Source organism: Strix uralensis, chromosome 6 (assembly GCF_047716275.1).
Source record: "Strix uralensis isolate ZFMK-TIS-50842 chromosome 6, bStrUra1, whole genome shotgun sequence".
Taxonomy (NCBI): domain Eukaryota; kingdom Metazoa; phylum Chordata; class Aves; order Strigiformes; family Strigidae; genus Strix; species Strix uralensis.
The window spans coordinates 14,762,098-14,774,596 of NC_133977.1; the positions used below are offsets into that span (position 1 = coordinate 14,762,098).

Genomic DNA, 12,499 nt, shown 5'->3' on the forward strand with positions numbered 1-12,499 from the left:
AGACATCTAAGTGAGAAAGGTGGTGTGGGCTTGGAACACTTAATAGAAAGAAGGCTGAAATGTGAATAGTTCCAGGACTTTCTTTGAACTTGAGATTTATTCCAAGATTATGAAAATTTACTGTAACAATTACACTGTACCTGTCTGCTGGTAGAGGTTTGATTCCTTGTGATAATTTCTTAACATCTAAAACAAATGTGAATTTGAACACTTCCTGATGTTCTTTTTTTTTTTTTTTTTCTCTGTTCTTACTGTTTAGAGAAACCACTGTGATTGAGTCAGGGTATACTACTACATTACATACTTTGCTGTTAGCTTTCCCATGCCATACTCTTCTAGCAGTCCACATTTGGGCAACCACAGAAGCAAATTAACTGACACTGTCTCTTGGCATGCCATTCTGAGTTGAAATAGCAGCCAGTGTAAATGACTTTTAATGACTCAAGCCCCTGGCAAAGAATGACTTGGAAGATAATACCTAGTTTGTAAAAACTGGAAGTTTTTGGTTTTTTTTTTTTTTGTTTTGCAGGGGGTTCATGCAAATGTAGAGTTTGTGTAGATCATATTTTACTATTTCACTGCTCTATCAATATGTTTGGCAAGATTCCTTCAGGCGCTTGAGGAAGAGCAAGATGCTAATGTTTATTTTGGCAAGCATTGCTGTGGAAAGTGGGTTTTCTCAGTCTGAAATTTTTTTTCCAGATCCCCCATCCCTCCCTTCTGCATATCAGAGAGGACCATTTTACTGGGCATGCAGCTGAATCCAGCTATTCTAAATTGGGCTTAGCTCTACAAGTGAGATAAATGTAGTAAACCCGGGAATTTTGGACATCTTCAGTTTATGCTGAATCAGTGATGCTCTGTGATCTCACAGAGAGATACTCCTCTGTGATCCCAGCCAGCAGAACATAGGCTCTAGGCTCTCAGCAGTTGTTCTGTTGCAGAGTGAGGAGGGTATAGAGCCCCTGGGTGCAGTCCCTAAGGTGGAGAACATCGGGAGACAAGCAAGTTGCCGCTGAGCAGCCACTGGCAGTTGTGATAGTGATGGAGTGGTGCTGGTATTCTTGCCTTTGGACCTCTGGAGTGGGGAAATGCCCTTGCTGGCTCTTAACTGGTTCTACAAAGCTAATAGATGGGTTTGAGAGGAAGATGAAAAATAGAGAAATTCACCTTCTCTTCTGAAGAATGGCCGTGGGGCTAAAGCACACTTCTAGTGTAGCAGGAGGCTGGTTTGGAACAGGCACTTCAGTATCTGTAGGCTGGTCTTGTCACTGGTCTGCTGGTATGAGTTTTTTCGGTCTCTTCCATTTGAGCTGTTTCATTTTTTTAAAATAAGCATTTATTCTATAGATTTGTAGGACAGGACTCCTCATTCTTTCAGAAGTTCTGATTTTAATGAGCTGGTAATTTCCTACTCTGAAACAAAAAATTGTAGGGAAACTTCCTGGCTTACCATATTTCAGCATCTTAGCATTTTTTTGTAGTTCGGTATAGCTTCTTGATGTGGAGTAGAATTTCAGGGCCATTGGTGAGTGTTTCCTTCTTAGGTAAAAGGGTAGTATAAATTTTATGGGTCAAAAAGAAGAGCAATGGAAAGCACTGTCACCTCAGTTTTGAACTAAATGTGCATTTGACCACTCACATCCTTTCACCAAGGTACTTGATAGTTGTTCAGGTTGAATCAAATCATGTACCTCAGCAAGGACACAAAACCAAATGGACAGGGAGTTCAAACACATGTATACCAATGGAGGTGAGAGACTGTTGGCTTCAGGTTACTGGCTTCCTGCCTCAAATGGCAACAGTCATGCAGCTTTAGAGAGGGTCTGGCTTGAGAAGAAATGTTTGGCTACTAATCAGTATGGTAAAGAGGGTGGGAAGAATTTTTGGAGGTTGTGCCTAAGTCACTTGACTGTTTGCTAGGAAACAGCTCTTATATCATGTAAATACCCTTTCATGGAAAGGCCTGGTACGGTGCAACAAGACTCCCTTCCAGAAATTCAATGGTTTTTTGAATCTGAATTCCCAGGTTTTGTTTAAGAAATGTACTGTTATTTGTGTTTTGGGGATGTTTTTCAGTGTTCAGAATGCTATTTATTTTTTTTAAATAATTGTACTTATTTATTTTCAAATTTATTTTACTTAAAGTATGATTATTTCATAAAGCATTTTACTATATTTGTAGTTTCCACCCACTGAACTACTACTGAGCTGACTAGAATGTGTTCTTAGAACACTCCAAGTTAACTAAGTTTTTGGTATCCAGCATTTAGCACAGACTTGATTAGCTTTTCTATACAAGGATATTTCATGACCTCATAAAGTTTGAAGACTTCTTCATCCTTACTATCTGTTCAGAACAAAGCTGGAGGGTGGGAGATTGATCTGCCTTGTCGGTTTATGTCTTTGCCAACAGCATGACATAATCTTTTGGTTTTAATTCATTATATCATTAGAATTACAATGATTGAATTTAAATGCAATTTAATAGAAGTTTGTCAAACAACAGAGATGAGAGAGAGAACAGTAATGAGAACTTCACAGGTCTCTGGACTTTTAATCGCTTTCCCATCATGCAAAGAGGTTGGGGATCCTAAGCTCACTGCCACCCTAGAGTCGTTGACTGCCATGCTCTGGACTCAGTAAATGGATCATAATAGGGCCACACAAAATTAGTCTGGATATTTGTATTGTGTGCATTTTTTAATGCACAGGTGCAGAATGTGAGGTAATGAATCAAAGATCTTTTTGTGGATGGAAGCCAAGTGGCCATCAAAGGAAGGAGTAGCATTCATATAACATGGAAGCAAATAGTTATTTACTAACTGTGTTAAGTACAGAAGGTGACTGCTGGTGTAAGAATACCTGTGTATTGCTGTGGAATAGATGTGTGTATCATTAGAAGAAAAACATCTTTATTCCAATAAGAGGGTTGCTGGACAGGGGAAGTTAATGTGTTTTCTAGTGAAACTTAGTGATGCTGTGATGACTCTTAAGCAGACAGTAAAAAATGAATGCATATGAATATATATAAAATATAAAAAAATGAATGAATACCTTATATACCTTGGCTCATGGATTCTCACAGAAATGTAGTGGAAGTAGCATTTCTGGGTATGTGTACATGCCTGCCTATTTATCAGCAGTTACAGAATATCTACTTTATACTGGTACCCGCATGTTGCAGCATGGATACATTGATCTACACAGGACTTGCATGTGTGCCCTTCTGTGGCCTGATTCTCCATTCCAGTAGTTTGCTGTAATTAATGCAGAGCTGGCCTTTTGTCAGTGTTGTGATTCAGGTGTCTCATATGGCAGTTCTAAGCTGTTTCATTACAAATATGGTAAGAGCGGGGACTGCATTTTGCCGTGGCAAAATGCAAGGAGGTAGCAGAGATAGCTTTAGAATTCAGCCCGAAACATTAATAAAAAGAAAAGTAATTTCTAATGTTTGGTATTCTTGAGCACATTAGGCTAAAATTCCAGAAGGAATTGCTCAGAAGTGCAAGAAAAGATCAGCAAAATGTTACCACTTACTAACTTTTTTTTATCATTATTGCAAATGTGGGCATATATTTTGCAGCTGTCTAGGTTCGACTGTTTGCCTGCATTTTCTGCCTTTGTGAGCCAGAGGCTATGAGAATCACTTTGATTTATTTCACTGCAGTGTAATGCCACTTAACAGTGTATTTAAGCTTGAGCAATATTTGTAAAGCATATTCAGAAGGTACCAAAATGTATACTTTCATAGGGTTTTTTTTTTAAATTTATCTCCATTGCTCAGATGCAGGATAGTGTTAATGACCAAAATATATGCAATTGTGTTGGATCCTTCTCAGCCCAAGGTATGTATATTCTACAAAGGTAGCAGATTCTTATATTTAAACATCTCAGATGGTAACTCTGGTGGTGCCTGTCACGTGGCATCAGTCACTTTGCACAAATGAACATTGAGAGCAGCCCTGTGGAGAAGGACTTGGGGGTGTTGGTGGATGGAAAACTGACTGTGAGCCAGCAATGTGCACTCACAGCCCAGAAAGCCAACCGTGTCCTGGGCTGCATCAAGAGAAGTGTGGCAGGAGGTCAAGGGAAGGGATTCTTCCCCTCTACTACACTCTTGTGAGACCCCACTTGCAGTGCTGTGTCCAGCTCTGGGGCACCCGACATCAGAAGGACAGGGACCTGCTCGAGTAGGTCCAGAGGAAGCCACAAAGGTGATCAGGGGGCTGGAGCCACCTCCCCTGTGAGGACAGGCTGAGAGAGTTGGGGTTGTTCAGCCTGGAGAAGAGAAGACTCCAGGGAGACCTTACAGAGGCCTTCCAGCACTTAAAGGGGCTACAGGAAAGCTGGGGAGGGACTCTGCATCAGGGGGTGTAGGGATAGAATGAGGAGTAATAGTTTTAAACTGCAAGAGAGTAGATATAGATGTAGATATAAGGAAGAAATTCTTTAGCGTGAGGGCGGTGAGACACTGGAACAGGTTGCCCAGAGAAGCTGTGGCTGCCCCCTCCCTGGCAGTGTTCAAGGCCAGGTTGGACGGGGCTTTGAGCAACCTGGTCTAGTGGAAGGTGTCCCTGCCCATGGCAGGGGGGTTGAAACTGGATGATCTTTAAGGTCCCTTCTGACACAAACCATTCTAGGAACATTAGCTAGTACACTGACGCTCGCTCATCCTTTGGGGAAGCCACACTGAAACTTGCGTAAAGAGCTTAGCTTGGATAAAACAGACCCAGCATTCGAAGACTGTACAGCAAGGTTTACAGGCAGCCTTTGCTGTAATAACAAGGGTGTGGTGTTGTCTGTGTACCAAAGATAGGAAATACAGCCAGAATCTTTTGTGATGTCCATATTGAAAGATATGATCATATTGCAGAATACTTGTAAACTGTTTGGATAAAATATTCATGGAGTTTGGGGAAGATGCCAGTCAGGTATCTTTCTTCTGACCGTCTCTCTAACTGGAATGTTCCTAAGGGCTGGAACATTCCTCTGCAGGAGTCTCTTACAGTGGGGGCTGCAGCAGCACGTGCATGGAGGGTCTGAGGATCCATCACACACCACAACATGCTCTTTCCAGCATGAAAGCACAGATGCCTGTGGAGCCCCCATATGTAGGGGTCTGGCTTTGCTCACGCACTGGGGCTGGGAGAGGGAAGTGAGCTAGCTGACAGGAGAAGACAAGCACAGGCTCTCCCTGGGTTATATTAATAGCATCATCAGTGCTTAGGAAGAGGAGAGCACAAGACCAAAGAGCAATGTGGTATATCAGAATGAGGTACAGGGCTTACTGGTGCCTAACTGTTCTGTTGTGACACTGGTTGAACATCACAGTGTTACTGTGATACCTGTTTAGAACCATTCCTGCCCTTGGCAGAAATCTAAGGATAGGAGACAGGCTTCAAAAGATGCTGACCCAGGTGTTAAGAACTGTCCTTCCTCTCATATCCCACTCAATTCTGTCCCTTTTCTCTCTATAGCAGATAGGTCCATGGTCTCTCAGGTGTGGATTTTATAGTGTTAAATAACATAACTGAGTTCCTGATGTGCCACTGCATTATTTTCCAAACTTTTATGCCTTACTACCTGTTTTCAAGCAAGCAGTCTTGCAAGGCTGTAGATTTCGGAGACATCTGCTTGTTTCTCAATTATGTCAATCATTTCAGAAATCACAATGGGGGAGCATCAGCCTCTTTTCTGTAGGAATCCAGACCTGCATGTGGAATCAGTGAGACGTTTTATTTCCTGCATCCTGTTTCCTGCTCTGCAGCCAGTAGGTTTCGGGCAGAGTGTGGTGACCATCAGGGAATCAGACTGCATTAGTTGAGCAGAAGGGAGAACGCAGAGGCAACAGCTGCATTCTATGACTGAGACAAGCATGACCAGGGGACCACAGCGGGCCTGGGCTCTGCACATGGAGAATGTTCTGGAATGCGTGTGTACTCATGCACATATGTTTATGCATGAATTTAAAGAAAAGGATACTAAAGGCCTCAAATATAATCAGATTTACCCAGAGGCACTTAACCAGCCTGAAGTGCCTAATCTCAAACTTCTGAAAACCAGGAAATACAAAATCATGGCGTATACCCTTTCTGGATACAATCTTTAGAAGGGCATAAAGCAGTACTGGAAAAATAGCAGTTCTGTATTAATTACACTTTACATTGTTTTTACTAAGTGTGTTCATTTATAATGACACAGAAGGCTAAAAGGACAGCTGGGAGGACACTTGCTTAATATGCCCTAGATACGCTTGACACTGGTTATGTTTATGCATTTATTTTTTAATTATTTATCTTTAGACGCTAGGCTACAGCAAATAGAAAATCATACCTGTTGCTAATCTCAAGACAGTGAAGACAAGCATCTAAATCTCATGCTATCTCTAGTAGTTTTGCAACCACACTGGCAGGGCTTTGTGTACAACTAAGGACACTAATTTTTGTAACTAACAATCATATGCACACTAATGTTTGGTCTTTGATGTAATGAGGTGGTTTTTTCTTCTGCTACTTAAACAAAATCTGAGTGAAGACCAGAAGAATTTCTTTCTGAAATACCTGAATTTTGGAATCACGCTCTTTGAGTTTTGTCAGTTTTTCTGATACAATAATGTTAACTTAAAACTGCATCAGAAAAGGTGTGTTCATCACAGCCTTCATCTGCAGTTCTCTGGTAGCATCTCTTTATAATGAAAGTCAAAGTCAAATGAGGTATGGAGGCCATGTGTCTCTGATTCTGCTGGTTTTTTCTTTACCTAGAGCATGTGGAAGTCTGCAGGCAAGACAGTGTAATATAAGACATACGGGTAGATAGGAATCCTATTTAAAAATGAGATGTAGTTCTGTAGAGGAAGTAGGAGTGCAGAAGATTAAAGCATAGTGCAGGCTGCTACAATCTCATTAGATACTTAGCATTTACATCTTATTTTTTGAAGTTGACTCTAAAATTGCGATTGCTTTGTTCCACCCTTACCTTGCATGCTACCTTTTTGGAGCTGGGGGATTTTGACTGAACTATTTGGAAATGAGTAAATGATCCTTAATTAAAAATAAAAAATCCACATTCCAGCATTGCTCTACTTTATGAACATATTTGACAAAACTGTAAACTCCAGCTGCTCTGTTAACAGTGAAAGCTTACTCAGTGACTGAGTGTGTGTACTCTTGCTTAGCAGGGCTGACAACAAGTGTACCGGTGGTGGGGCTATGTATCTGTTTATCTCCTGCCTTGTATGGCTGTGCTGTCTCCCAGAGTGTCCGGTCATGGGCTTGTCTGACCTGTAAAAGGAAAGAGGAGGGCAGTGCAAAAGAACCTGGCAGAGGGTTTTTTGGGGGTGCTGTGTGAAACTTCGAAAAGGTCGGTCATGGGACATTTGAAAGAAATTATCACAGTGAAAGGAAGGACCGGGTTAGCACAGGGTGCAGCAGATGACTGCAGAAGCAGATAGGGATTAGAGGAGCATTGTCAGGGCTCAAGTCAGACCTGGGATTCGTGTTGTGCTGGAATGGGGGGGAGCATTATAAAAGGAAACAGTTGCATTGGGCAGATGAGGAAATGTCATTTGAGGGATGTAGGAGACTATTCATACATAAACCTACAGGTGGAAAATCCTTCCAACACTGGATTATTCTGTGCTGTTCTGTGAGGAATTTTCTGTTCCCCATTGCCAAAGATAAGTTGTATTTTCACATGTTAGAAATGGTGGAACAGGTGTCACACACAATCTCCTCCACTCAGAGTTTACTGCCCCAGTATTTTCACAAACTGTATCTTTATGGCAACGTTTACTCTTTCATAAACTCTTCCCCCCCCCCCCCCGTGTATTTGCAAGGCAATTATTTTTAATTTTGTTGGAGCATGTTTCTTCTTTTTTCTGATACCATTTCTAAGTCTGAAATTTAAATGTGTCAGGTGGGAATTGCCAGGTTTTGCAGTTAGGGGCGGGACACAGACTTAGTCTCCTGATTCTCTGATGCTTGAGATGCAGGCTGTTGTATAAAATGGAGTGTTTTGTCAGCTTTACCCAAAGGACTGTCTAGCTGGAAGGTGTCTGTGAGCCAAACACCTCCGAAGGTGGTACTAGTGGAAAGGTGACACGTGTTCCTTGGAAGCTGAACACGGCAGCAGTGGGTTCAGAGCTGCTTGAAGACAGAAAGGAAACTTCTGTAAAGGCTGGGCGAGCAACCACATACTTAAGGCTGTGACAGATGAGCTCTGGCATATTTTGCTGCAGTGGTTAAGGGCTGTTCCTAACTGTCTGCCCTGCTGGATGTGCTGCTTGTGGTACGGTCGGCAGGACAGAGCATGCGCCAGCACCTTAGCTGAACTGGTTCAATTTCATGTAGCTTAAGTCTATGTAGAGTAATATGAATTGCTTCATTTGGTAGGGGGGAGAGAAGTAAGGCTCTGCCAAACTTAATCCACTCTTCTCTGCAGCATTCCTGTGAATGCTATTGAAATGTTTCATTTGACAAGCAAGTGAAATGTCTCATTTGGACATGTGTAATAGGTATTGAAATAACACCCTTCCATCAATATTTGAGGTCAGGATGTAACAAGCAACTGAGTGATCTCCTATTCCAGGTAATGCGTTTGGAAATTTGTATCAGAAATTAATGACCCATTTATATAACGATTCCGTAGTATTTTTTTCTTTCATTCCTTGTTCATGGAAGTCCTGTTGGTATGACATGCAGTGACATTTTAGGACCACAAATACAAGCCAGAGATGTGGAGAAAGACAAAGCATGTAAGCTGACATTCAAGCTGAGAACCTCTCACATACAGCATGTTTTGTGCATTATAAGTTTAGTGCTTCTGTTAATTTAATCTTAGCCACTGCAGAAAATCTTCTGTAAAAGATCTTTCTCCAAATGTGTTTTTGTGTGCATGCTGTTAGTGACATGCAAAGCACTGTTCTGCCCTGGCTTTAGGGGGCTTTAGGGTTCAGTTGAGGGCTGTGTTCAGATACTCCACAGCTCAGGCAGAAAGAAGCTTCTCTGAAGAGTTCAGGGTGAGAATGTAGCAGCTCAAACTTAGATGCAAGCCTGGAGCTAAAGGTTCTACACTTCAGGGGGATCATTTTGTTCATAAAATTATTCATGTGCTATAATCTTTTGTCACAGGATTGGAAATGAAGTAATTGTTCAATACAGAGATTAAAATATCATCAGAGGAAAAATACCCGTTAATTTAATAAATCAGTTTGTGCTACAATGAGAAAATTAAATTGATTAGCTATTAAGTATAGCCATAAATGATATTCTTAAAAATTAGTGCTATACTGACATTTTCCTTTTAATGTATCATTTGTATTTTATGTAACAAGCAGTGCTGGACTAAGTTATATAAATGAGCAAGTGTTTTATGCAGGTTATTTCATTTATCTGTCCTTGGAGAAGGTGAATGAAAAATAGCTCCAACTCAGTTTTAGCATCTTCATTTTGACAGCTGTAATACGCAAATTAATGAAGTCTGAAGTGTAGAGGAATGAGTCAATTTGTAAAAGCTGGTGTCCTCTTAGTTTTTGATCTTAAAAGGAACGGGGGGGGGGGGGGGAGAAAGAGAAACCGAGGGTATGTTTTGTGTGGCATGCCAAGTCTTGAAACAGCTTGCAGTTTGCAAGCTAGCTGAATCAGCACTACATTCATCAGTGGAAGACTATAATCATAGTAATACCTGGAGTATACAGCAAAGAAGAGATAAGTCAAATCTGGCAAGGTGTTGTATGAAGTTATGTCTGGTTTTAAACTGAGTCATAGCATTGCTACAAAGAGTAAATTTGGCTAAGTACTGTAGTAGGGTTTAATTAGTAAATTGAATTTAAATTTGAAGAATTATTTAGCTAGTAACTTTGAAGCAACATATTGAGAGGTGTGGGGCTTTCACATAGTATGATTATTGGGATTAATTTGCTTCATACAAGATGCAGTTTTAAAATGTACAGTTTTGGTACAAAATTAGTAAATATGTGCTGAAAAAGCAGAACCTGAAGGTTTCAGATGACAAAGATCTTTTCCCATTATTTATTGGGTTTTATAGATTAATAGACTTTTAAGGCCAGAAGCATTGATTAGCTAAAATCCTTGTTGCACTTGTTTCTGTGCTGTGTGTTGGTTCCTCAAGAACAGTTTTTTCCAATTTTTTTTAATGTTGTTATAAGGTGTTGAATCAGATTAAGTGTATTTAAATCGGTATGCAAGAGGGTATGCTTCCATCATGTCTGTAACATTACAAAAGCTGCTAGATAGTAGATGTAAAGGGAAACTAGTCAAATTCCTTAATGATTCCTTAACATACAGTTATCTATTAAACAGTATCAGTCCAGCATGGTTTTGATGTCACTAGGGAGAAGCATGCTTTTCTGAAAAGCAGTAAGGGAGATGAAGATTTACAGAGTAATTTTGGAGCTAAGTTTTCCAGTCTGTGTGGGAAATTTGACCTATATCTCATGTTCTGTGCCCATTTGGCGTGAGAAATAGCTGACAGCAAAAGACAAGAAGTACATAAAAATGTTACATAGGGACTACAGACTACAATAATTTCTCAACACTTTCCTTTAGTTGTTGGAGCACACTAAATATTGGAAATGGAGTTGCCCCAAGCTCATATTCTGTATGATCTTCCTCCCCGCTCTGTCCAGACACTTTATAATTCTGTTTTTAGACATTGGGTGGGCTTGACAAAGAAATGAATTTGAGCTCTTTCATCCTTCATTTAAGGAGGGACAGGGAGGGGAACCTTCTGATCTGAGATACCACCAGACAGTAAGGCATTCAAAGTGACATAGGGCCCATTTGCCAGGAAGAAGTCTTATCAGACATAGTGAGACTTCAGCTCAGTGTCTTGGCAAAGTGGTTGAGCCACTGACTAAAGACAGATAGAAGGTATGTGAGTTTTAATAGAGAATATCTGTTCATGGTATAGTAAAATAGAGATGTCAGGAGGAACCTTACTCATTTCAAGCATTTTTTTAATAAATGGCAATGGGAAGGGTTACTCTTTCCTTCTGGCACCTTATTTTTGAAGGTTTCCATAATTCAGTGTCTGCTCTTCATCAGACCCAAACTCAAAAATTCATTTCCTTTTCTTCTTCCTATCATGTCTTCCCCATTTACTACAAATAAAGTCACGTTATTTTTGAAAATGTGCTTCCTTGAATCTCATCTCTTTAATTAGAAAATGGATGCATACAAAAATTAATATCAAGATTTAAATACTATCAGTGGATACTGTAATAGAAGCACTTAATTTCTGGAGTTTGAACTCCCCTGAACTGCTATGTTTCAAAGCAGGAGTTAAGGGAGAATTGTTTAAGTGTATTAAAAGAGATTTAAAAGAATTATGGGAACTCTTACATCAGTCTACATAACAAAAGGCTCAAAAGGGGAAAAGGAGGAAGTGTTTCAACTTAAAAACTTGGAAAGAGCTAAAATTTCATTCTCGTTTATGTACATCTATACCTGCTTGTCAGTGTACAATAGTTAAATTTGGTGACCAAATTCCATTTGACTTAGTCTTTGCTGTAATTCTGTGCGTGCAACTTAATTTTAAAATGTGAAGACATGAAGCCTGTTCCTTACTGAAGTCTAAGGCAGATGGTTTTGCTGGAAGCAGGATTAGGCAACTGGACTCCCTTCCCTGTGTTAACTCTTCATCATGTGGTACAGTGCCTCTCACTTACCCAGCCACATAAATGGAACTGGAAAGCATATTGCAGGGTTTCTTAATCACATGCAAATTCCATTCACATGCCTGTTTTCAGAGCAGACTTGGAGATTTAACTATACAGACCCTGTTAGTTTCAATAGGAGCTGTGTGGCTAAATCCTCTGAATTGGTTCTGGGAAGAAAAAAAAAAAAAAAAACAAAACAACAACAACAAAAAACCCCATGCAGGACTTGCCTAACCCCCTGGCACATTTAGCTGCTTTTTAAGATGGGATCTTCAGACAAATTTTCTGGCAAAAATTGAGGTTGCTGGTGAATGAGAAAACAGAAGCTGTTGAGTTCGTCTAAGGTACGCCTCTTTAAAGCCTCAAAGGTATCAAGTAATAATGAGCAGAGAAACATGGCTGGGAAAAGCATGATAACCCTTCTATCCAGATTCAGAACTATGAGGCATTTTTTAAAATGTGTTTGCAGAACTAATCTGGGGAAAGTATGAAATTTGGACTAGCTTTGCTTTTTGGCAAGACTGAGCACTGCTGTGCAGGACATTAACTATTCTTATATTTCTCTAATGCTTATAGGTAAGCACATGCAATTAGTTTTTATAGGTGTAGCTTTGACAGATTGGGATTAAAACTTCCAAATTAATCTTTTTGGTTTTTTGTCCTTTCACAGACAGTATTCTCACCTGAAGAGAGATGGCAGAAATCAATTCTCCTGTAAATATCAAGGAAAAGGTAGGTTCACGTAACAGTACAGTGCAAACCAAAATGATATTTGCATACATATTTCATCCCTGCTCCTTCAAACACTGTTCATGTACT

General features: G+C 40.2%; 1 protein-coding gene across 3 annotated transcripts in view; it reads left to right on the forward strand.

The window, feature by feature from the left end:
- The window catches only part of SPATS2L (spermatogenesis associated serine rich 2 like), a 155,043-nt gene that overhangs the window by 97,298 nt on the left and 45,246 nt on the right, over positions 1-12,499 (forward strand). For all 3 annotated transcript variants that reach the window (XM_074872806.1, XM_074872807.1, XM_074872808.1), the window contains one exon: positions 12,351-12,412. In XM_074872806.1, the coding sequence (XP_074728907.1) occupies positions 12,374-12,412 (39 nt within the window). In that variant the 5' untranslated portion in view covers positions 12,351-12,373. The remainder of the gene's footprint in view (positions 1-12,350; positions 12,413-12,499) is intronic.